The 23,847-nt window shown below is 37.9% G+C and overlaps 2 protein-coding genes across 4 annotated transcripts; both read left to right on the top strand.

Moving 5' to 3' along the window:
* Positions 1-369: 369 nt before the first annotated feature.
* On the top strand, positions 370-7,124 carry ddost (dolichyl-diphosphooligosaccharide--protein glycosyltransferase subunit (non-catalytic)). Its single transcript, XM_027170741.2, has 11 exons — positions 370-632; positions 1,412-1,522; positions 1,618-1,704; positions 1,809-1,912; positions 2,404-2,498; positions 3,069-3,162; positions 4,991-5,139; positions 5,586-5,733; positions 6,195-6,315; positions 6,403-6,509; positions 6,595-7,124. Exons 1-11 carry the CDS (start codon positions 398-400, stop codon positions 6,742-6,744), a joined length of 1,401 nt encoding a protein of 466 aa, XP_027026542.1. The 5' UTR covers positions 370-397; the 3' UTR covers positions 6,745-7,124.
* Positions 7,125-9,335: 2,211 nt separating this feature from the next.
* plekhm2 (pleckstrin homology domain containing, family M (with RUN domain) member 2) lies at positions 9,336-23,275 on the top strand. Of its 3 annotated transcripts, none has more exons than XM_047807238.1 (20): positions 9,336-10,087; positions 11,581-11,687; positions 11,778-11,887; positions 12,024-12,123; positions 13,232-13,319; positions 13,932-14,097; positions 14,449-14,508; positions 16,103-16,367; positions 17,190-17,966; positions 18,080-18,149; positions 18,533-18,623; positions 18,726-18,790; positions 18,895-18,983; positions 19,273-19,405; positions 19,542-19,732; positions 19,826-19,891; positions 19,994-20,153; positions 20,536-20,715; positions 20,839-20,955; positions 21,592-23,275. In XM_047807238.1, the coding sequence occupies exons 1-20, from the start codon at positions 10,028-10,030 to the stop codon at positions 21,727-21,729; spliced, it is 3,033 nt and encodes a 1,010-aa protein (XP_047663194.1). In that variant the 5' UTR covers positions 9,336-10,027; the 3' UTR covers positions 21,730-23,275. The 3 variants fall into 3 exon arrangements, with proteins under 3 accessions (XP_047663194.1, XP_027026377.1, XP_047663195.1); XM_027170576.2 differs by having other exon boundaries at positions 9,337-10,087; positions 16,100-16,367; XM_047807239.1 differs by lacking the exon at positions 14,449-14,508 and having other exon boundaries at positions 9,337-10,087; positions 16,100-16,367.
* The last annotated feature ends 572 nt before the right edge of the window (positions 23,276-23,847 follow it).

Raw genomic sequence — 23,847 nt, 5'->3', positions numbered from 1 at the left:
ATAAGGTGGAATAACATTCATACAGCATAATACTCACTACTCTTGAGTACTTTTAAATGGACTTTGAGTAGTATTTAGGTACTTTTACTTGAGTATGATTTTTCATTTTTCAGTACTCTTTCCACCACTGGTAATTATTAAAATGGGTTTATTGTGTAGTATATTTAAGCAGCACTTCCGGGACTTTGTTTGATCATCTCTTTGTTTTCGACATTGTAGAAATAAATATCGCTTATTTATGTGTGAAATAAACGTAAAGGCACGTTATATATTACAGCGTGTTCACCTCAGCTCCAGGCCCTCAGTAGTATCGCTCCATGAGGCGCTACATGATTGGCTGACGGTGTGGGTCAAAGTTTACACCCATGTTAACGCTGACGTTGTCCAAAGGAGGAAAATGGCGGCGGGTGGTTCAGCAATGAGGGACACGGGCTGCGTTGTAGCATCAAGACGCGGAAAACGGAGTGCCAGCATGTCTCCGTCACACTCAGGGGATCTTGTAAGAAATGTCATGTTCCTTTTTTCCGCCGCTTTGCTGCTGCAAGTGGTTTCTGGAGACGGAAAGACCCTGGTTTTGTTAGACAGCCCGAACATCAGAGACACCCATTCAGTGTTCTTCCGCAGTTTAGCAGGTGAGAGAGAGCAGCTCTGTTTGTCTTAGCCAGATATTAAAGGTGTCGGATTGTTATGCATTCATTTATTTGTTATTTACATTTAAGTCGAGTGTTTGCACATATTAGTCGAGTAGATTTTTTTATTTATTTTTTATTATATGTATTTATTTTATTTTTAATTATACTTATTTATTTTATTGCTTTATTTTAATTTGGAAAATGTTCATGAAGAAAAGCAAAAATGACTGCAATATTTCTTATCAGGAAGCCATTTGTTAAACAAATTAGGATACATACCTTAGTAGGTGTAGTTTTGTAACTTTGACCATGGAAGTCCCTCAATTGCTGAGTTTGGCTTTATACTGCTCACAATTAAACCAAGCCAATAAGTGGGGTAATAAAAGGCAGTGCTTTGGATTAAAAATAATAAATATATGCTTATATACCCAAGTATATAATATACTCATTCTCATAAGTCTGTTATTAAGCCTGTCTCATAATTTTTGTTAATTGTTAGCTGGAAAAATTTATATAAAGGTTTTTCAAGAAAACACATGATACAAAGATAGAGAGCATGTAGTTGGCACTAAATAAATGATTAAGTATGTTTATTATTAATTTCTTACTGCGCTCAACCTGCACTGTACCGAGACTCGCATCTCAGATGGTGTCGGACTGCACCAGAGTTTGCTTCCAACTTAAACACAGGATATATGAACACATCTAAAATCTGATCTGTTAATTTTCTGAGACCAAAGCTGATTCCCATGTTAATCTTTACCTGCTTTTTTCCTCAGATCGTGGATTTGATCTCACATTTAAGACTGCTGATGACCCCAGTCTATCCCTGATCAAGTATGGACAGTTCCTGTATGACCATCTCATCATTTTTGCCCCATCTGTGGAAGGTAAAGCTCAGTTTAAAGCTCTGCAGTAATTCCTCAGTACATGTGTCCGTGTATAACTTTATTCAGTTTGACTATACTTAATATCTATGTTTAAGACTTTGGAGGAAACATCAATTTGGAGACCATCACAGCCTTCATTGATGGTGGGGGCAATGTTCTGGTTGCAGCCAGCTCAGAGATTGGTGAGTCTTTCATAACATTTCAGACAGAGGATGGAAATGGGCCTGTTATAATTATGATTTATGAGCTTTATTATATTCTGCATTCTGTTTTCCTCTTCCGGCAGGTGACCCGATACGTGAGCTGGGCAGTGAATGTGGTGTTGAGTTTGATGAGGAGAAAACTGCAGTCATTGATCATCATAACTACGATGTCTCTGATCCTGGCGAGGTGAGCGCAATTTAACATTGCCACATGTGCTCACAATATGTCATAAATACGTCTTTAGTTAATCTGTATTACAGGTTCTATGAAATTAGATCTCAATTTCTATATTTCTTTACATCAGAGGGCTGAGAACATCAAGAGCATCAGCTATTAACCTGTTTCTTGTCATGAAAATAGCCGGGATGAGTAGCATGATTTAAATGAAAAACAAACTGTTTTTTCACCATTTCTGAAGCTTGAGGGTTGTTGGTGTGGAGCACAGTGAAAATCCACAAGATGAGCAAAAACAACAAAATTCAGAAGTGATGATTGCAGAGACACTGGTACATTAGCACCACCTAGAGGTTATCCAGTAATTTAATAGTCATTGATCAGATGATCGTCACAGTGATCTAAGCATATAGCTTTTACATTTTCAGTGGGATAGCTAACCAATGTATTATTTGTTCCCCCTTGTTGTTTGAATGTTCTTAAGTTTACACTTGTTTCTGCAGCATACCCTGATTGTTGCTGATCCTGAAAACCTCCTTAAGGCCCCCACTATTGTTGGCAGGCCCACTGAGAGCCCCATCCTCTTCAAAGGTGTTGGGTGGGTGACCTTTCTCATGTTTAACTGTTTAGATGGATGGATGGATGGAACAGATGTATGTATGTATGTATGTATGTGAGAGAGAGACACACACAAACACATCTGTCCTAATGTGTCCAGTGGTACCCTAGTAGAATTTGTGCAGAGTACTGGCAGTTTTGCAAATATCTGAGACTATGAAAAATATCTCTAGGTAGAAATTGTCTAATTCTTGAGCAAAGCAGGATTGCAGCTTGCTGCTCAGTGTGCTTTGCTACGAACAGAACCGGGCTACCGTTCTCCATTTCATCAAAGCCAGACCAAGAACAGAGCCTGTTAGCATCTTTAGTGTGTTCCCAGATACACCAAAGCACCTCTACGATGCTTGCTACAATTGCTGTGTCCCTTTTGTCCATGCTGTCCATGTCAACCTGTCACTCAGGTGAACACTGGTTACATGGATTTGTTGATATGTACCACCTAAGTGTTCTCATCTTGGATATGGGTGTGATGTTCTGCTCAAGGTAAATAGCATTTCATGTACATGCAGGTGATTGTGGATTTATTGTAGTTCTCTTCTTTTATTTCCAGAATGGTGGCTGATCCTGATAACCCTCTTGTCCTGGACATCCTCACAGGCTCCTCCACGTCTTACTCCTACTTTCCCGATCGTCCGGTTACACAAGTGAGTGTTCAGTGGGAGCTTTCAGATCTGAAAAATACTTGGGAGTGCTTTAGGATAGTGACACAGAGAAGGTATTATGATCAATAAAAAACAATCCTACACCTCAGCTTGACTGCACAGGTACCAGTTATTTCATCCACACCTCCTCAGCTCTTTTATACACCTGTCCGTCCACTGCTCTAACTGCTACAGGATGATGATGGGTTTTGTTAGTTCTGCATTTACTTTATCAACACAGCAAGGTTTTGTTCTTATAACTTGTGTTAAATCGGACTGTCCGATGTCAGTGTTGGATGTTTCATGTCAAGATATGGATGGATATAGGTTTAGTTGACATTACGATCACCTAACCATCACAGCCCTATGTGGTTCTTCCCAAACTTAGTTGGAAGCACAATTGTAGAAAACGTTTCCCTTCACTGCAGCTAAGAAACCCAAACCTGTTCTAGCATACCAATGCCCCTGCACAGAAAATGGGCTCCATGAAGACATGGTTTGATGAGTTTGGTGTGGGTGTAAAAGAACTTGAGTGTCCTGCACAGAACCCTGACCTCAACCCAACTGAACATCTCTGTTATGACCTGAAACGTCAACCACTCCTTACCGAACATCAGTGATCTCACCGATGCGCTTTCGACTGAATCAGCACAGATCCCCATGCACACACTCCATGATCTAGTGGAAAGCCTTCCCGGAAGAATGAACGATTGATCTATTATTAGCACAACAACTGTGGGATTAAACCCGGAATGGGATTGTCAGGTGTCCACAAACTTTTGGTCACATAGCGTATATACTTTGTCCACTCAGAGTAGTTCTTGCCTGACAGCAGAGGAACCTGATGTATTCTGCTGTTGTAGCTCATCTGCCTCAATACGTGAAGTGTTTTGTATTGTGTGATGCCTTTCCACTCACCACATTTGTAAAAGTAAAAGTGGTCAACCGCCCGCTGGATATTATTTCCTGCGAGATTCTAGGTAAACTTGATAGACAGTAAAAATCCTCCACCATGTCATGGTCCAAGTCACTGCAATCACATTTTCCCCCTTTCTGATAAGAGCATTAGCTGAAGCCATTAACATGTGTACAGTATGTATCTGGGTTACTCTGTGCATTGTGCTGCTGCTACATGATTATGGGGTCAGAATTGTTTCCTTATTCTGAATAAATATACTATGATCCAAAAATAAACCACCGTGTGAAGAGTGAGTAAATCAGAACGTGATTGGTTGGAGGTAGACCGTGCCACGATTAGTCAGCGCCATGAGACCGTTGTCCGATTGGCTGGAGTAGACGGTGGGCGGAGTCCATCTATTTGTGGATTCTTGTGCACGTCTTGACGTTAGAAATGTTTCGAATCAGCAATTGCACAGAACACGATTCACAAATGAGCAGGAATCCATTCACAAATAAATACATAAAAAAAATTTTATTTGCAAATCCTATTTCATTTATTTGTGAATTTTATTTCTTTTTGTGAAATTTGTAACACACATTTATGGTTTGCTTATTGTGCATTTGTTGATTTTTTAAAAAAAATACTTGTGAAACTCTTTATATTTATTTGTGGATCATAGTATATTTATTCAGAATAACAAAACAATTCTGACCCCATACATGATTGACTAAATGAATGATCAGTTGTGTAGATGTCATGTCCTGATTGTGTTTACCTGATGGGACTGATTACTTCAGTTCAAGATTTGTCTTAAGTAATTCTTTCCTCTGCTTTATTTCAATAAGATTAAGCCGGAATACACCCTGTATGGGATGCATAGACTGTACATTTCATGGTTATTCTCTCTCATGTTCCTTTCTCGTATCTCAGTACCCTCATGCGGTTGGGAAGAACACCCTCCTGATTGCTGGCCTGCAGGCAAGAAACAATGCGCGTGTGGTTTTCAGCGGATCCTTGCATTTCTTCAGCGACGCCTTCTTCAACTCCCCAGTACAGAAAGCCGTCCCAGGATCCCAGAGGTTTGAAGGATTGATTGATTTATTGATTGTTTTTATTTATTTTTTGTAATTATGCCATCTTTTTAATATTTTACATTTCTTTGACTGTCCATACGTCCATTTCCTATCGGTCACTTTTTCAGGTGGAGAGAAGTTTGAGTGTAAAAAAAAATCTACAGTCCCTTGTAGTTTTTGTGAACAGTAAATTCACAACTGAATTGCAACATGATACTGAATATTAGAAGTTTAGAAGAATATTATTGTATTACACATTATAATAAATAAAATGCAGCGGTTTTATTAATACCTTCATAAGAAACGGTTTTGGTATTTAAGGAGTAGAATTGAAATCGGTGAGCTTAAGGAAAAAAAAGGGCTGAAAGCAGCAAAAGACAAAATTCCTAAAATTCTGACACTGTGAAGTCGGTGTGTTTATTGTGCTTAAAGTGATGTTTTTACTGCTTTAGATACTCGCAGACGGGTAATCAGGAGCTGGCTGAGGCGCTCTCACGCTGGGTGTTTAAGGAGGCAGGTGTCCTCAGGGTTGGAGCTGTAAGTCACCATAAAGTGGGCGAAAGTACACCGCCTGCAGCTTACACCATCACTGACCTGGTGGTGAGTTTTTATTACTACTACAGTTTTATACGTTCTTTACACATATAATTTATTTATTTATTTATTAAAGTAGTTACCGACACTCTACGCCCATCCCAAATGACTACACACTGTGCACTTACTGTGGATTATGTACCCCACCATCTAATGTATGATTATTAGATGGATAGTATCCTCTTAAAAGGAGCATATTTTTACTGAACTTAAGTATAAGCTGTTCCAAGTCAAAGGCAAATTACATGTTTTGTGGTATGTTGTGATTTTTTTTTTTGTTGAAATTGTTGAAAAATAAATCACACTATGGACTAATTAAAAAAAAATAATAAGTGAATCATCTAGATGCTTAACATGTACTTCTTGGCATTTACAGTGTAAACACTATTGATAGTACACGGAGGAATAGAATAGTGATACGCTTTCGGATGCACCAATAATATCCTAATTTATATTCTCGTTTACAGGAATACAGCATCGTAATCGAGATGCTGTCCGAGGGCCGATGGGTGCCATTTGACGGAGACGACATTCAGCTGGAGTTTGTCCGGATCGACCCCTTTGTCAGGACCTACCTCAAGAAAGACGGTATTGGCCTGCTTTAAATTGTTGATTCAAGACTTGAATATGAAAATGAAGATGCTATGAAATTGTACACGTGCTTTGTCTGCGCAGGTGGCAAATACCGTGTCCGATTTACGCTGCCAGATGTGTATGGAGTGTTTCAATTCAAAGTCGATTACAACAGACTGGGCTTCACACACCTTTACTCCTCCACACAGGTAAGTGCATTTGTTTTTAATGCTGCATTTTCTTTTCTTACATTTGAAGGCATATTTTCTGTTAATGTTTGACCCCATGTCACAGGTGTCCGTACGCCCGCTTCAGCACACGCAGTACGAGCGCTATATTCCCTCTGCTTACCCTTACTACGCCAGCGTGTTCTCCATGATGGCTGGCTTGTTTGTCTTCAGCATAGTCTTCCTCCACATGAAAGAGAAGGAGAAGTCAGATTAAGTAGGAGAGGAGTTACAGTTTAAGAATGAAATCAGATTGGGTTGAACAAGTCCTATTGTTCAGTGGTTGAGAACAGAACTGCTCTTGTGTAGGGTTTCCCCCCCACCCCTGAGTCTGATGTGCCACTACAGCTTTACACAGATTATCAACCTGACTTTAAATGCTCTTTTGTACAAGTCGAGTTTCTTTTATTTTCTGTAAGAAATCAAGTTGGTTTGTCATTTTATTTAAATGAAGCAAAAAAAAGGGTCCCACAATGTACACCTAACCGCAGTTTTGATTAATAAATGCACTGATCTTTTTGTTCATGAAGCTTAAATTTGTAATGAAAGATGTTAAAATTCTGTACCAAGGTTTAATAAATGGTCCAAAACCCCCCACTTTACAATTCTTGTCTAATTTTCTAGAACTGTGTGGATGCTCCTTTTTTCTTTTAGCTATATAAGGGCTCAGATTATTGTCCAGGACAAGGTTTGATCCTGAAGTAATATTCTCACAATAACACGGCTTATATGATGCATCAAAGGCAAGATATGAGTTGAGTTCAGTCAATATCAATGTCTTGAAAAATAGGGTGCATATGGCTTAAAGGATGCAATGATTTACCTCAAATATAAAATGACTTCAAACTTTTTTTTCCCAAAAGAATTTTTTTTCAAGTTTTTGTTGTGTACTGTACACTTGCTTGCTACTTAAATAGGAACACATGCATTGTTAAGAACTGTTGAGTGAGGTCAGAGGAGAATAGCCAGGCTGATTTGGTGTGATAGGAAGTATGCAGTATTTAAGATAATCACTCTTTGCATCTGCATTGAGTCGAATTTTAAGGTTGATGAGCTACAACAGCAGACCACATTGGGGTCAACACCTGTGAGAAAATGACAGAAATCTGAGGCTACACAGGGTTCAGGCTTTGTTGACTGGAAAAAAACACAATTCAATAAAAATGCATTAACCTAAAGAGATCTAATATAAAATATGTGATGGGAGATTCTCACAAGCTTAAGAGGACAGTTTTCCTTGGACACCATTTATTGGGCAGATACAAAGAAGGTCCGATGTATACAAGGTAAGAAGAAGAGTGTGTGTGCTGCATTTTGGTTTTGGCTGCACAAGAAGGTTCCCAAATAAAGGTTCCACCAACTGACAAATTAAGCACAAATAATGATCACAAAAAGCTGCAGTAAGAGTTAATATTATTTACTAGCTTAATGATTAAATATAATCTTAGAGTGTAAATAGGATAATACACAACTGCAAGCAAGACTCATCATTCAGCATTGAAAACAACGGCAAAAAAACAATAATAGGAACGTGTGTGTGTCATTTTGACGTTCTAATGTGATCGTCAACCATGTAGTGTAAATAGATGTCAAGGACAAGGGCCAGATGATAAGGTACAATGGTTCACATGTATCTTTTTTTAACCAGAATTGATCCGAGGTCGTATCTTAATTCATCATTTTATGTTGACAATTAAATTCTGAGCCATACAGGCAAACAGACAACAAACTTTAACCACAGTTAATTGATTGTTGGATTATTCTTACAAGTGCATAACATTTAATATTGCAGATTGGTATTTTTCTAACTCTCACCAAAGCCTGTCGATCATTTAGGTTTACTTGTAAAATAATACAAAGGTGATTGTTTCAGATGGTTCAAATAAATGATTGTAAATAAAATACACAGAATTGTATAAAGAAGCAAGACTTATGATGATTTCTTTCTAGCCCAGAATTTATATTCATGCAGCCATGTCAGGTTATTAAACAGAGTAGAATCTCCTGAGAACTGCCATTTTGGGTGATATTTTTCAGACATATCTGGAGAAAGTGGCTTTTCCACCAGTTTTCTGCTTGGCATTTAAAAGTAATCCAGCATTATCCCAGCTGTACAGAGTATAACAGACTTCACAATTATAAATAAATACAAGCTGCTAAGAATAAAAAGGTTAAATTCAGGTTAAGCATAGCATTAATTAGCTGCATTAATAATTATATTGATTTAAGGTCCTCAAAAGGATATTAAAACAAAGTGTGTGTGTGTGCGCGCGCGCGAAATACTTTGCCATATCACTCTTATTAGGTTAAATCTCTATTGTAGTGCTACTGATAGATTACGACTAAACAATATGATTAAATCTAGTACCTAATAATTATTTATTAAATTGTTTATTTATTCAAAATAAACTATTCTTCCGTCAGGAAAAAAATAGCGCTTTAGCGTAGTGCAACCGTTTCACTGGTTTAAAAAAAAATACTGACGCATTAATACAGAACGTAACTATTGTGATGCGGTCACTGGTGCAAGTGAAATTCACGACGCGGCTCAACCAATCAGTTTTTAGAATGCAAATCATACTTTTATTTTGACACTTTGCATTTAGCCCATATCATAGTGCGTCGTCGATATTTATTATTTATCAGTAGCTTGTCAACACAACCTTTACGTAATTAATTTAGTAAATAAATAAAGCTACAACAGAACAGAACAAATTAATCCTACGCCCCTGTTTCATTACAAATTATATTTATATACATAAATGTATATAATCTGGTGATTTCAAATTAAAAGTCAGGCTATAAACGCAGTGACAGCTGGGGATCATGTGATAGTTTTATATTTTGCTATTTATGTTAGCTAACTAGCACCGAAGCTGTGCTAATCGCTAACTAGTTTTTAAGCTGTACAAGCCGGTGGGAGAAAACTGCTAAACGATTAGCAATATTTCAGAACATTGTGCTTCCTTTAGAAACAACACAAGGAGGCTTCTTTCAATGAGGAAATTTTTATTGTCTTTGAAAACAAAAGTTGTAGCAAAGCTTTAGTTAATTATTTATTAAGCAGGTTTTTTTTTCTTTACTATATCGTTATTAAACTTTGGATAAGCGGCTAATTATCTACGGAAAGCTTTTAAAGTCAGCTAATTGTCAGCTAGTTAGCAAACAAACCGGTCGCTATAACTGATAAAGCCGTTAACTTAGCTAGCTAGTTAGCTTAGAAAACTTTGTAAGGTTTAAGCTTGTTTTTTTTTTTTTTAGTCAGAGATGAGACTAAATTGTGGAAAATTATTCCGGATAGTTTTATACATGTAGGAGACTGTCAAGACAGTGAAAGTAGCCTGTAGTGCCGGAAGGGCACAGAGCCAGAGTGCACACGCTTTTACGTTATTGACATTACATCGTAACCAATAGTGTTAGCTAGTAGCGTGTTTGCTAACACTCCCTCAACCTGCATCAGCTGACATCCTCGGGTGAGTACAGCAGCAGAGCCAGCCGCTATGGATCAACTCAAAGTCAAAGATAGGATTCTTGAAAACATATCCCTGTCTGTAAAGAAGGTAAGCAGCTTGCCCACGACCGGTCAGACGACACAGTCATTTACTGAAAGCAATTAAATGGTTTGTTTTTTTGCTGTTTGTTGCGTCCGAATTTGTAAACACTTGGGCCTGTCGATTCTGATAAGCCGCTCAATCATCATGAGTCATTAAATAAAGTGTATTCAACGGTAGTTACTACATTGAGCTGCTATATTCATTGTGTTATTGTTGTGTTATTGAGCTCAGTGCATGATAGTAGTGTTTACACCACCATCTCTTGCCCATGTGTCTATAAGATGTTCCCAGACAATCTATACATATATAGCTATAAATACCAACTCGTTCACTTGGATTGACATAACTGTTAAAATATTAAACTAAAAACTGCTGTAATTGTGTCAGAGGAGCTCTGTGGCATTGCTATACATTGTTTTTTATTAATCTCTATACTTTTATATAACCAGAATTTTATGTATTGTATTATGTATTGTCCTTCTGTCTTTTTTATTATTATTTTTATTTCTTCAAATCTGTGAACAATCCCTGTACAGGATTGTAGGTCACGTAATCATCAGGTGCTTTCTATTACTATAGCTATGATTTAGATCAGACCTTTAATTTATCCTTTCATCGTGGTCTGGGTTACAGTGAACAAAGCCTATCCTGGGAACACAGATCAAATCAAATCAAATTTTATTTGTCACATATATACAGGGTACGACATGCAGTGAAATGCTTTTTGCAACTGTCCGGTATATGAGCATAGAAAAAAAGGAATGCAATTTAGGATAAAAAAAAGGAGATAGATAAATAAAAAAGTATAAACTAATATATAAAAAAACTATATAAAATATGAATATATAAGTGGCAAAATAATGTGTATACATAAATGTGTAATCGTTTTTAAAGATTGTTCTTAAAGTGTCCAAAATCTTAAAATATTAGACATATAAATAGGTCATTGGTCTAATTACACAATGACGACATCTATATCCAGCTATATACAGCAGGACGAATCATGAATACACCCTAACAGGGCACGCACACATTTACCCCATGATTTACATCTAATGGCAATTTAGACCAAATTTATATTTGAAATAACATGTTAAGCTGGATATAGATGTTGTCGTTGTGTAATTAGACCAATGACCTATTTATATGTCTAATATTTGAAGATTATTTCATTCATTCATTTTCTATACAGTAAGGTTTATTTTGTTTAAAAATATTTTTCCCCTTTCAGTCAATGTACTTTATATTTTTGCCTATTAATAATCAGGCAATATAATTAATAATATTCTGTCTATGACTATTATTAATATAATTAATAATATAAATTTTTGTGTACCATTTTTATTAATTTTTTTTAAACTTGCCTTTTTTTTAAGACCCACTATCTGATTTTGATCTGAATTATTGTTATTGCATAATAATCAAGATTTAAAATATGAACAATACGTTTGTTAAACATTGTCACTACAAAATATTGTTTTTATTTTTAAACTTCCTAGTTGCAGAGTTACTTTGCAGCTTGTGAAGATGATACACCAGCCATCAGGAACCATGACCGTGTTCTCCAGCGGTTATGTGAGCACCTAGACCACGCGTTGTTATATGGGTAGGTGTTTGTCTTATTGGTTTGCATATGTTTGCCAAATACATGATCATTAACATAAACGTAAATACATATATTTTGTCTGCATTGCAGGCTACAGGATATATCTTCAGGTTACTGGGTAATTGTCTTACATTTTACACGACGGGAAGCCGTTCGACAGATTGATGAACTTCAGCACATAGCCACCAACCTTGGAAGAAGTGAGACATTTGTAAACTGTATTTACTAACAGCATTGGTTCAATTGTTTTTGTAGATATTTATAGGCTTATTTCATGTTTAGTTTAAGCTTATTTCTGTTGCTGAAATATAACCTGGAACATTTTTGTTTCTCAAGGTCGTGCATGGCTGTACCTGGCACTCAGTGAAAGTTCTTTAGAAAGCTATCTTCGTCTTTTCCAGGAGAATCAAACACTTTTGCATAAATACTACTTCAAGTGAGTGTGATGTCCAGTATTTTTGTAGTGTAATTTGTATATAAATCACTAACATTTAACACAATCTTATTTCCTCCAAGATAATAAAATGTGAATAGGCAACATTACATTTGATACTACTATAATACACTGCAGTTTCAATGCACTGTTGATCCAATATGGAGGTCTGACTAGCAGAGGCCACACCTCCATCTGTGTGACTGACTAACACAGAGGCCACACCTCCATCTGTGTGACTGACTAACACAGAGGCCACACCTCCATCTGTGTGACTGACTAACACAGAGGCCACACCTCCATCTGTGTGACTGACTAACACAGAGGCCACACCTCCATCTGTGTGACTGACTAACACAGAGGCCACACCTCCATCTGTGTGACTGACTAACACAGAGGCCACACCTCCATCTGTGTGACTGACTAACACAGAGGCCACACCTCCATCTGTGTGACTGACTAACACAGAGGCCACACCTCCATCTGTGTGACTGACTAACACAGAGGCCACACCTCCATCTGTGTGACTGACTAACACAGAGGCCACACCTCCATCTGTGTGACTGACTAACACAGAGGCCACACCTCCATCTGTGTGACTGACTAACACAGAGGCCACACCTCCATCTGTGTGACTGACTAACACAGAGGCCACACCTCCATCTGTGTGACTGACTAACACAGAGGCCACACCTCCATCTGTGTGACTGACTAACACAGAGGCCACACCTCCATCTGTGTGACTGACTAACACAGAGGCCACACCTCCATCTGTGTGACTGACTAACACAGAGGCCACACCTCCATCTGTGTGACTGACTAACACAGAGGCCACACCTCCATCTGTGTGACTGACTAACACAGAGGCCACACCTCCATCTGTGTGACTGACTAACACAGAGGCCACACCTCCATCTGTATGAATGACACCTCTTTGTTTGACTCACATGTATCAGCTGTTAACAATGCAAGGATCTGAATCTGTTTGGTTACATTTGCCTTACAACTTTTGAGCCCTATGTGTGTTTTTGTGTTCATAGTTTTTATATTCCCAGAGATTTGGCTTTCCTTTTTTGTAGAAACAGTTAGCGATGTGGTCTTTATTTTCTAGGAATGCCCTGGTTTGCAGCCATGACCATCTCACTTTGTTCCTTACACTCGTTTCGGGTCTGGAGTTCATCCGCTTTGACCTTGAACTGGTGTGTCCATTTTTTTTATTCTTCCCTCAGCTGAATTATGCTATTCAGTACATTTTTCACTTTGATGAGAGAAACAGCAATCTTGTCCAAATGATACATTTATTAGCCTTTACACTTGCTCACTCAACATAATGTATGGCACGTTAGTTAAAAGCATCAGTTACGAGAATAAAAACGTACATGATTATCATTCTCTTCTGATAGCAATCAGAAGAGAATGATATCAGTTTTGGCAATAAGTGTTTATTTATTTATTTCAGCATATTTATGTTTGTTTATTATTATCAGTTTATTTGATCAAATTAGGTTTCATCACTGTTCCCACATGCTGATGTGTTGTTCATTTCGAAACAAGTTTCCTGTTATACATTCACACTTTAATCCACCTAAAAAAAAAAAAAAAAAGATTTACTAACAGCCAGATTGGACCTCGGCTGTTTTGTGTGTTGCAACAGTCTGTGATTTATAGTAGTGTACTTCATACGTGTGTGTGTGTGTGTGTATGTGTGTGTATGTATGTGTAATATATATAATATATATATAATATATATAATTATTATTATTACTATTATTTTAACCCACAATTTTTTTTAAAATTTTGTCTACCACTAGGATGTTCCTTACCTGGATGTGGCACCTTACATGCCAGACTATTACAAACCACAGAATCTTTTGGATTTTGAGGAGAGATTGCCCAGTTCTGATAGTTTATCTCTGCACTCATTCAACTCCACTAATCTTGAGTGGGATGACAGTGCCATCGCACCCTCGAGTGAAGGTAAGCTAGTTCATGGCTAGTTCAGGCCTTCTCCCTGACCCTTTGTCTTTCTTCTTTTCTACAATTCTACTTTGTTTAGTTTTATTTTAAGGCTCTTGTAATACTGTATTATTCACAAATATTTCATTTTCAAGATCTGAAGATGTATAATGGACATACATTTCATTAATTATAGAATTCCCAATACCTCATCTAGTATCCATTATATCACCTGATATTGCTCCATTTGTCTATATCTCATGCTTTTATTTTCTATTCATATACATGTATTTTTTATTTTTAATCTCACTCCCTGTTCTTCCTGGTCATTTTTTTCTGTCTAATGTTGCATCTTATCCCTCCTTTTTTTAGATTATGATTTTGGTGACATCTTCCCTGTGTTGCAGTCAATGCCAAGTGCAGACTGGGAAGGTGGGACATGGTTATTTCCCACACCCATCATGTCGTCTTCTCTTCCAGTTCCCACATCAAAATCTCACACCAGCTTGCATGCCCATTTTCCAGTATACTTGGCTAAGGACGCATGTCTGTGTAGCTTTGTATGGTTTATAGAATTTCTATAAAGATGGATTTTACAGTAGCGTTTTTTCCGAAAAATCAGTAGCATTAGTTACTTTAAAGTTGTGGATCTTTAATGCTTGGGTGTTCTGAAAGGTGCCACGAAATAAAATGCATTATTATTATTATTATTATTATTATTATTATTATTATTATTATTACTGAAGTAGGATTCATACTAATATCAGGGTTTCCCGCAGAAAATTTGTTAGTTAAGGCCGTAGGGGTGGGCAGGGCTTCTTTGTGAGATAGACCACAGACTCTGTACTATGTTTAACAATTATTAAAAACAGGCACGTGCAAACTAGCTAGCAGGTAAAGAACTCAAACAACAATCACCAGCTAACATACTTTAAATTTGCAAGAACTATAGACTAATAAAATAACAGGCTTAAATAAACCCAAAACATAAGTCCACTTACAGTTCTCACGGAAACATGCGTTTTATCAACTGGCTAGTTATCCTCCAGACAGTGACGGACCACGTCTTTCTCTCATTTCGGCACGTGCCCGCTCGCGGTGTGAAGCACGTCCGTGCTATTCTCCAAGATGCATTGACGGCCTGGTTCAGGCGGTAGGGTTTCCCAGCTTAGGCGGGCCGCCCGAACTGCAAAGTTATGCAGGAAACCCGGAATATGATGATGGGGTAGTTTTGATTGAAGAGAAATCATCTGGGATGCTTAAACTGGCTTCTGTGCTAAACCACTAAAGCTAAAACCTACCTTGCCTGGTGTTGGCTTGTCTTTTCTGTATTAAGCAGCCTGATATATGCGTGGCATTTATGCATGTCTGTGGCCTGGGTTGAACCCTCTTTCTTAAGGAGCATGATTCATTTCTTAACATGCAAAAATCAAATGAACTATTTTATGTTAGCCTTCCTTGAAAACTTTGATCGTTTCCTTTGAAATCTTTCCAAAATTTGGTCCAAAAGCTGTACAGAACTTAATACTATACAATAACATGGATAGTTCATTGATACTTGTATTAGATTTGGTGCTTTTTATGGCTACTTTAAATCTGATTATATATTTGTGAACACATTTGCCATGATTACATACACACTTTGGAGGTAGCATATGCATGAATGCAACAAAAAGTACAGCAAATTCTCTGTACCGCAGTCTCTAAAGCTCAATACTTTGCATACTATCCTATCAGATTTTCTACTTCTTTCCTAATATACCCTTTTGTGTGCTTTCAGTATGGTTGAATCCAGGCCTATACCTTTCTATTTTGAAGGGTGTGCTCCGTGTGTGTTTTTGTTGTTTGTATGTTTTAGTCCTTGGATTTCAGCAGCAGTGCCAACATAATGCACTTTCATTCTATTGCTACTGGAGTAATAGAAGCTCTATTACGGCTTCAAATTTTTTTGCTTAATTTATAGATTCTTCTTGTTTTGAAAGAGTGTGTTTTTTTTTGTTTTGTTTTTTCTTTTATTTCTTAGAAGGAGATCTAACTGACCCAGTCAGTGGTCCTCGCTCTTCAGCCTCAGACCCCCAAACTGTAATCACAGACACTGTTGTCAAAACAGCAGTCGCTCCAGTTCGGTGTACGTCTGTGTCACGTAGCCCCACATTTCACTACAACCCCTTTAATGAAGACTCGGACACTAACACCTCAGCAGATGTTACACCGGTGCACACAGCCAGCCGCCATGACATTCCTGCTGGGGATGACACAGAGAGCACCAGCACAGATCTGGAGGTCATAAGGTGCGTGTCAGTTTTACCGACTGAAAGGGAACACCGATGCTGGAAAATGAGATCTTTTGTGTTTGCCTAGCATTGCCCAACATGCATTTAAAGGAAACTCTATTTTTCTAATGTTCCAAATCAAAAGATAATATACTAAATAACAAAGTCAGTATTTACCGTAGTACAATTAAAAACTAAAGCAAAATACTACACAATGAAGAAGTCACTAGTATCTATAACTGTATTATTTTTGATATGCTCTTAAGGGCAGTAGAATGCGATTTACCGTCTGCTTGGGCATTTAGTAAGAAAAAGCAGACGAGTAGACGTTGAGTAATAAGAAGCAGATGAATAGACATTAAGCAATGGCTCAACTGTGTGGTAGTGGATTTTTTTTTTTTGTAAAAAATTTTTTGTTTTCGTGTAATATAAGAAGCTTCATCTGCTGCCACTGTAGTTCTCCTTTGGATAACGATAAACTGCAAAATCAGACATCTGCTTCGCTTGTCAACCTTCTTGCTGGTCCTACAGTGACACTGGTGCAAGATGCACCTTGAAATGCTGTGTATTGGGCAACAACTCTAGAGCATCTGTCGATCAACAGTCAGCATGGTGTAACAGGGCCTTAATACAGAAGTGTGCAATACAGATAACGTCCAGAATATCTATAGAATTTATAAATTGTTAATTCCTATTTGAAAAAAAATTAAACATTTTAAATTTGGTTATATTTAATTCATGTTCTCATGGTTCAACATGTTTGCAATTTAAGGTAATGATGAACATGCTGAAAATGAATTGTATATTAAATGACTTATAGAAAATACCTTTTGCTATTAGGATGGTCAGGAGAAGGAAACCAGTTAAGAAGCGCCGGGGAAGAGGCTCAACTGACTCTGTCAGCAGTGGACATAGCATGCAGTCTCCAGAACAAGTTGAAATGGAGGAATCCCTTCAGATCAACAATGAAAGGATGAATCCAGCGGATGGAAGTGTTGAAGGTAGCATTAACTCTCTGGATGCCCTGGACGGCTCAGCACGAGCAGCCACAAGGAAAAGTGAAGACCAGGAACCCGAAGCACTGTTGAGGCTTCCTGAAATGACAGACACGTCCATGGACAGTGTAGGCCAGCCACTTAAAGACGTAATGGATAGATTAAACGGGGCTCTGGATGGAAAGAGATGGGATGGACAAGAAGACGAGGAAGAGGAGGCAGAGAATGGCATTAATCCACCCACATCTGCACTTCAGCATCAGCCCTTTCGGGAGGATGAAGGCGGAGAGCCTCCTGACCCAGACAGGCAGTCACGCATTATGGCCTCAGCATCTACAGCACACTTCTACTGCTTTACCTCCCACAGTGCAGATGCTGTTGCCAAGAGTGGTAGCCACCATGACTCTGCAGGGAATGGCAAGTCGCAAACTCTTTATGGTGGCCATGAAGATGAGAGAGAAGGAGAGACAGCAGAAGAGTTTGCATCCTCCAAAATAGAAGAGAAAGAGAGGGGGGATGTTGAGATGGAGCAGTCAAATGGTCCTGCTCAGATCAAATCTAATGGAAATGAAGCAGGAGAAGGATGTGTTCCAGCAGAGAGTTTTCATCCTGCAGAATTTAGGTAAGATGGAAAGCAGCAGCTATAGTTTTATGCCAATTGTTGTCTTTTTCTTCATCCTACAGAGAATAAATTAGTTAAAAGTATATCCGTTTATTCTTTCATTTTTCCCCCAGGGTCGATAATAATCTTCTGCTACTTCTTATGATCCATGTATTCCGGGAGAACGAGGAGCAACTCTTTAAGGTATGTCTAAAAATAGCAGGATTATATGTACCCAAGATGCATTCAGAAAGTTCATTAATACGAATACTAAATGTAATGTTCCCACCCAGTAGTATTTACAAAAACAAGCACCCAACAGACTGATCTCTTGTAGCCTGTAACAGTTGGAAGAGCTCAACTAGTCACCTCAATGCGCCTTCATTTTGCGTAGCTCTGGAAATGAGAAAAAACATTCAGGCTTGTTTGTTATGCAAGATACATCAGTCTGATTTCAGTCCAAACAACCAGACTGTGAATGCATTTTCTTTTATCATTAGGACGAATCCCGTTGAAAGACAAATGAAACAAATCCCTCATATTCGCTATATTAAGTGTTTGGTACAATTTCGGCTCATTTTCTGTAGATGGTGAGAATGAGTACTGGCCACATGGAGGGGGACCTGCAGCCTCTCTTTCTGCTTCTAACAGACCATTATATTTACCTGTTGCGGAAAGGTACGTCCGTGACCTAATATAGCAGATCATCGCTGTGTTCATATAAATCACCTAATGTGAAGCCCATGTATGCTACTTTATGATTGTGTGCTACTATTGCAGGAGCAGCAGACAAGCCATACAATGTAGAGGAAGCTGTGTCCTACAGTGAACTAGATTACATTTCTGTGAGTTAATGTCTGCTATTTCATATGGGAGTGCTAAATTCTAGGCAGTATATCTTGCAGTGTTTCTTTCTAAAGTTATAACGCAAATTTGTTTTGTTCTTCAGGTGGGTTTAGACCAGCAGACAGTCAATCTGGTTTGCACCAACAGAAGGCGGCAGTTTCTTCTGGATACTGCAGATTGTTCACTCACTATGTAAGTCTATATCATGCTTTGTTTCTCTTATCTGTTCATTTCAGTGCCTTATTGTTATAAATAAAGCTGTTGCTCAGCTTCTGCCTGGTGCTTCCTCTGCTCTAACACACTTGGTAATTTACTGACAAGTCGACCATTGTGTTTTAAAGCAAAGAAATAGCTCTGTGCTGGACAGCAGTGCATTTGGCTCTAGAGTTTAGCACTACTGAGGTAAAGTGAAAGCTGATGGTGTATACTGAAACGAAAAGTTCCCTGTTCTCTTTCATTTCCTTCTCTTTCCACATCGTAGCTGGTTTCTCAACATGCTGAAGTCTTCAATGATTAACGGCTGCACCGAACTGCCTTTCCCTGCTGTTTTGACTGATGCGACTATGGAAAAGCTGGCTCTGACTAAGTTTGTGTGCCAAGAGTCTCACTGTGAGGTATGTGGAGCAGAAATACATATCTCTCTCTCTCTCTCTCTCAGATAAATCAAATTCATGTTTTAATCTTGTTCGTGTTTAGTGTTTACTTTTCACGATTCCAATAGCAGGCATGCTTTTTCCTGTATGTTTGCAGGTATCAGAAGTCAGTATTCGTCTCTATTCCCTCGTTCATTGGGAAGATCCCATGGACATGGGTTTGGGCAGTCTCACCTCTCCGTCAGGTTTAGAGAAGTCCAGTAGTACCAAAGAGGGGGCCCTTTTATATCGAACAGGGACATCATACCTGGGGAAGGAGCTGTGGAAGAGTTGTTACCTTGTGCTCAGGTACAGCAACAAGGGCCTATTTAACATAAAATTCACATGTTCTGGTTCGAACCTATGTCTGTTTTTACACATGCTTGGTGTTGTTCTGAACAGCAGTGGCATCCTTTTTCTGTATGCTGAAAGGACTGATGTTACCCCGTTGATGTCAATTACCATGGGGTAAGCATGTTTATATGAGTCAGTAGTTTTACTTAACGGTTTTTGCCAGACACATGTCCCATAGTGCCTGTCTGTGGGTTGTGTATGTGTGCACACTTGAAGGGGTGAACACTGTGGAGGCTGCAGGCGCTCAAACAGCAACGAGAGGCCACATGCATTCCAGGTGATCCTGACAGCAAGTTCTCCTCTGGAGCTGAGTGCAGAAAATGAGCTAGACATGGCAGAATGGATGCAGCTCATCTGTCAGGCTGTGTCTAAAGGAGTAAGTTTAGACTTGGATTGATGAGCCCACCATTATCCTTTTTAACTTCTGTTTTATTCCAATAAAGATTATACTATTACTAATTCTTTTGCTTCTTTTTTATTCCTCTTGTAGTCTAAATTACTGCTTATTTGGATCATTTTGTTTTTACATAAGTGTAGGTTATTCATTTACAGTACTCAAATCGCCTGTGCTAAATTCTGAGCCATTACACTGCTTTCTGCAGAAAAGCACCTTTGTTTGCTAATCTGTCTGTGTATGTGTGTTGTGCATTTTTTTTTTTTGCTAATCTGTCTGTCTGTATGTGTGTGTGTGTGTGTGTGTGTATATATGCACACACATGCACGCACACACACAAACACATACATATTTTGTCTCTCAGGTGATTCCACAGGGAGTCGCACCAACACCTTGTATCCCATGCTGCCTTGTTCTCACCGACATGAAGTTGTTGACATGTCATCAGGATTGCCAGACCAGTTTTTTCCGTTCGCTTGGTGCAGCTGATATCAGTGACGTCACGGCTATCTGCCTCGAGGAGGATAAGGAATATTGTGTTATTGTAAGAGAGAAAAGGACATGCACACCATCGCTTCATGCATGTCGTTTTTTAGCCAAGTATTGATACAGAACTATTTTGAGTCGATGTCTTTACATTTTCTTGTCCATTTTGTCTTTTATATAGGAATTTGCAGCCGACCGCTCTCAGTTCCTCCCTTCATGGGTTCTTTATTTTAGTGGTTGTGGGGAGAGGGATCGGCTCTTGGGAGAACTCGATTCTGTGTGGAGATCTATATTCCAGGTATTAGTCTCAGGAAATTATTCTATTTGTATACTTTTTTTTTATTATACTTATATTTCCCATCACATAAGATATCCCCTTGCATAATATGCCATAGGTACATATGATGTGGACAATTTTCTGCAACTTGAAATATTAGTAGTGAGATAATTTGTAAAAATAGTGGGCAATATATCTTGAAACCTCCATCCTAAAACACATTAAACACTCTGTCTCTATTGAAACATTAGCGACTATTGAACTAGTTTATGGTTAAAGCTGTATTTGCTTTTTAATGTTTTATATTTTTTTTAATGAAGTTATGGAACCTGATTTTGCCCAGCTAGATAGCAGTCTGTGAAATGGCATTGATGGCAGTATTGTTGTAGATTTGAAACTTGTTGGTGCAATTAGTCGAATGGCATTATGGGCAACGCAGGAAATGGTTACCATGTGTGAAAATAGACCAACATGTTGATGAAAAGTTGAAAAGAAAAGAATTAAACTTCAAATTAAATTGAAAAATCAATCCAGAAGGTCACCATAATTCTACACATTAATATGCAAGTCATTCAGTTTGAATTTTGTCAAAATAGTATTTGCACAATTTCTTTTCTAACAAAGATTGTTTTTTTTCTCCTTTTAATTGTTGCTCAGGTTTCTCTGACTCGAAAGGGAGTATCGGACGAGCTGGTGCAGAAGAGGTGCAGGGAGGCACTGGAGCTGATGAGGAGCGCCTGGAAGAGGAGTGACAGTCTACACAGAGGAAGGTGCCATCGAGAGCCATGGTGCTGAGAGCTGGTCAGTCCTACCAGAATAGACTGAGGGCAAGCGCGTGACTCATCTTCCTTCTATTAATGTGTGTGTGAACAGCAGGCTGTGTGAGGACATAGACACATCTACAAATACTACAAATATTACAGTTGTAGTGTAGAGTAGACAAATTGCCAATTGAATGGGAATGCACTGTAAACACTGAGCTGATTGAATTTTCATTATCGACATCCTTGTGTAGCCGGACACTTCACAAATGTACAGTTTGTGTAAAGTGTAAATATAAGGTGCTTAGTTAGTTAACGTTACTTTCCTCCTTGTAAAGCTCTTTTTATTAAATACCTCACTAAAACTATGTATGCAAAGGTACTTTGATGGACTTCAGTCAATGATTTACTGTTTTGACTCGTTGCTAATGAAATCTAAGGTGTTTATTTTCTGGCTGCTGAAGGTAGATTTCTGTATATTCATCAACGCACAAGAAGAACGAAAAAAGGAAGCTGGTTAAAAATGAAAGAGTGCTTGTTTGTACCAGCTTGCAAAATTGCACATGATTAGTAATTTTAGTTGTTTTTCTACATTGCTTTTACTAAAATTATCTAGAATGATTTTTCTAATGTGATGAATGTAATTGCTATGGGACAATTAATCCATCACCTTGGATGAAGCTTCTTGCTTATGGATTTCTGAAATGCTGATTATGTAATCATCTGTTTCATGTAAAACCACTTTTTGTTTTCCAAGACACATTCTGAAGAAAAGATGATATTAATAGCAACTTCAGTACACCGGCACATTATAGGGCCTAAAGTTAAAGCCATGTAATCCTTACATTATTTTATTTGTATTTATGCTGCATTAGCCAACCAGTGTTTAAGGCTCGTATGTGATTTTATGTCTGGCAGATCCCATCACTTCACTGATGAGTTTGCTTGACTTCTACACAGATCCATGTATGCTCAATTCATGTAAAAAAAAATATCCTGCTTGAGTTTTACATGCAAGGTGTTTTTTTTTCTTTTCTCAATTACACTCGAGTACAGTTTCCAGCATTATTTAATTACACTTTTTTTTTTTTTCTTCTAATCGATTCGCCATTCCATGATTTGATACATACTGTAATGAGGTACACTCTGGAAATACTGTCAAACTGTATGTTTGTGCGTGTAAATTATCTGAGGATGTTTCCCTGGCTGTTATGACTTGGTGTGATGAAGTAAGATATAGAACCTCAGGTTTCATGAAAGTTGTCTGAATTCAATGTAAACTGTATATGTAGACATTGCAGGACAATGATGGATTACAGATGGAATGTCTAAATTGTATAAAAGCCCTTTTTTAATGTGTTTGTAATGCATATGTACATATTCTCTTTGTATTTAGTTGCTTATTTTATTTGTGTGCTTTGGCATTGTTAATAAAGTAACCCAGTTTGTCCTGATACTTGATTTTAAATACACTAACTGCTGCATGATTTGTTTCATTTTGATTTTTTTACATTTTCTTTTAACCTATGTTTTTTTTTTTTTTTTTTTTGTAAATGGGAAATAAACAAAAACAAAATGTATCTCCAGACTCATTCATGAAAACCAGAAGTTCTTGGTTCAGTTATATGTTGAAGATTTGATAGATCTTAAGCTTATACTACTTCCCCCATTCCCACCCACCCCCAATAATCATTTACCAGATCTATAGTATATGGCCAAAATTATGGACACCGTAAGATTGTTCCCATATGTGGTTTGTTCCCAAACTGTTGTAACAAATTTGTAAGCACATAACTGTTTAGGATGCATACTTTTTTTTTTATTAAAGTCAACTCTTTAATATCTGAATACTTTAAATATATCTGTAAAAGTTGTTTTGATCAGTTCCAATACTTCAAAAATGGGATGTCCAGCATTATTCAGTTGTTGCATATTCCAATATTTTTATTGACATGTTGCAGTCATTGTGTCTCTGATTAAATTGCAAGGCTGTTGGAGACTCGCTGTTGGACATTTGTGCAAGGTGGATATAACTAATTAAACTGAGTCAGAAGCTATTTGTAATTCTCTAAAGACAATTCTGACACCAACTCAATGAGCAACATTCTAAAATGGAAAACCTTGGTGAAAAAAACAAGGATCTCCCATCGGA

Source organism: Tachysurus fulvidraco, chromosome 23 (assembly GCF_022655615.1).
Source record: "Tachysurus fulvidraco isolate hzauxx_2018 chromosome 23, HZAU_PFXX_2.0, whole genome shotgun sequence".
Classification (NCBI taxonomy): Eukaryota; Metazoa; Chordata; class Actinopteri; order Siluriformes; family Bagridae; genus Tachysurus; species Tachysurus fulvidraco.
Note: the sequence above shows the minus strand (reverse complement) of the source record. Positions and strands in the feature narration are given on the sequence as shown.

Bases quoted from the DNA above. Each gene is read 5' to 3' on its own strand.
- ddost (XM_027170741.2), top strand. From the start codon at position 398: ATGGCGGCGGGTGGTTCAGCAATGAGGGACACGGGCTGCGTTGTAGCA. The intron at 2,499-3,068 runs GTGGGTGACCTT...TTTTATTTCCAG, and splicing joins ATCCTCTTCAAAGGTGTTGG to AATGGTGGCTGATCCTGATA. The intron at 5,140-5,585 runs GTTTGAAGGATT...TTACTGCTTTAG, and splicing joins GCCGTCCCAGGATCCCAGAG to ATACTCGCAGACGGGTAATC.
- plekhm2 (XM_027170576.2), top strand. From the start codon at position 10,028: ATGGATCAACTCAAAGTCAAAGATAGGATTCTTGAAAACATATCCCTG. The intron at 10,088-11,580 runs GTAAGCAGCTTG...TAAACTTCCTAG, and splicing joins TATCCCTGTCTGTAAAGAAG to TTGCAGAGTTACTTTGCAGC. The intron at 18,791-18,894 runs GTGAGTTAATGT...TTTGTTCTTCAG, and splicing joins GTGAACTAGATTACATTTCT to GTGGGTTTAGACCAGCAGAC.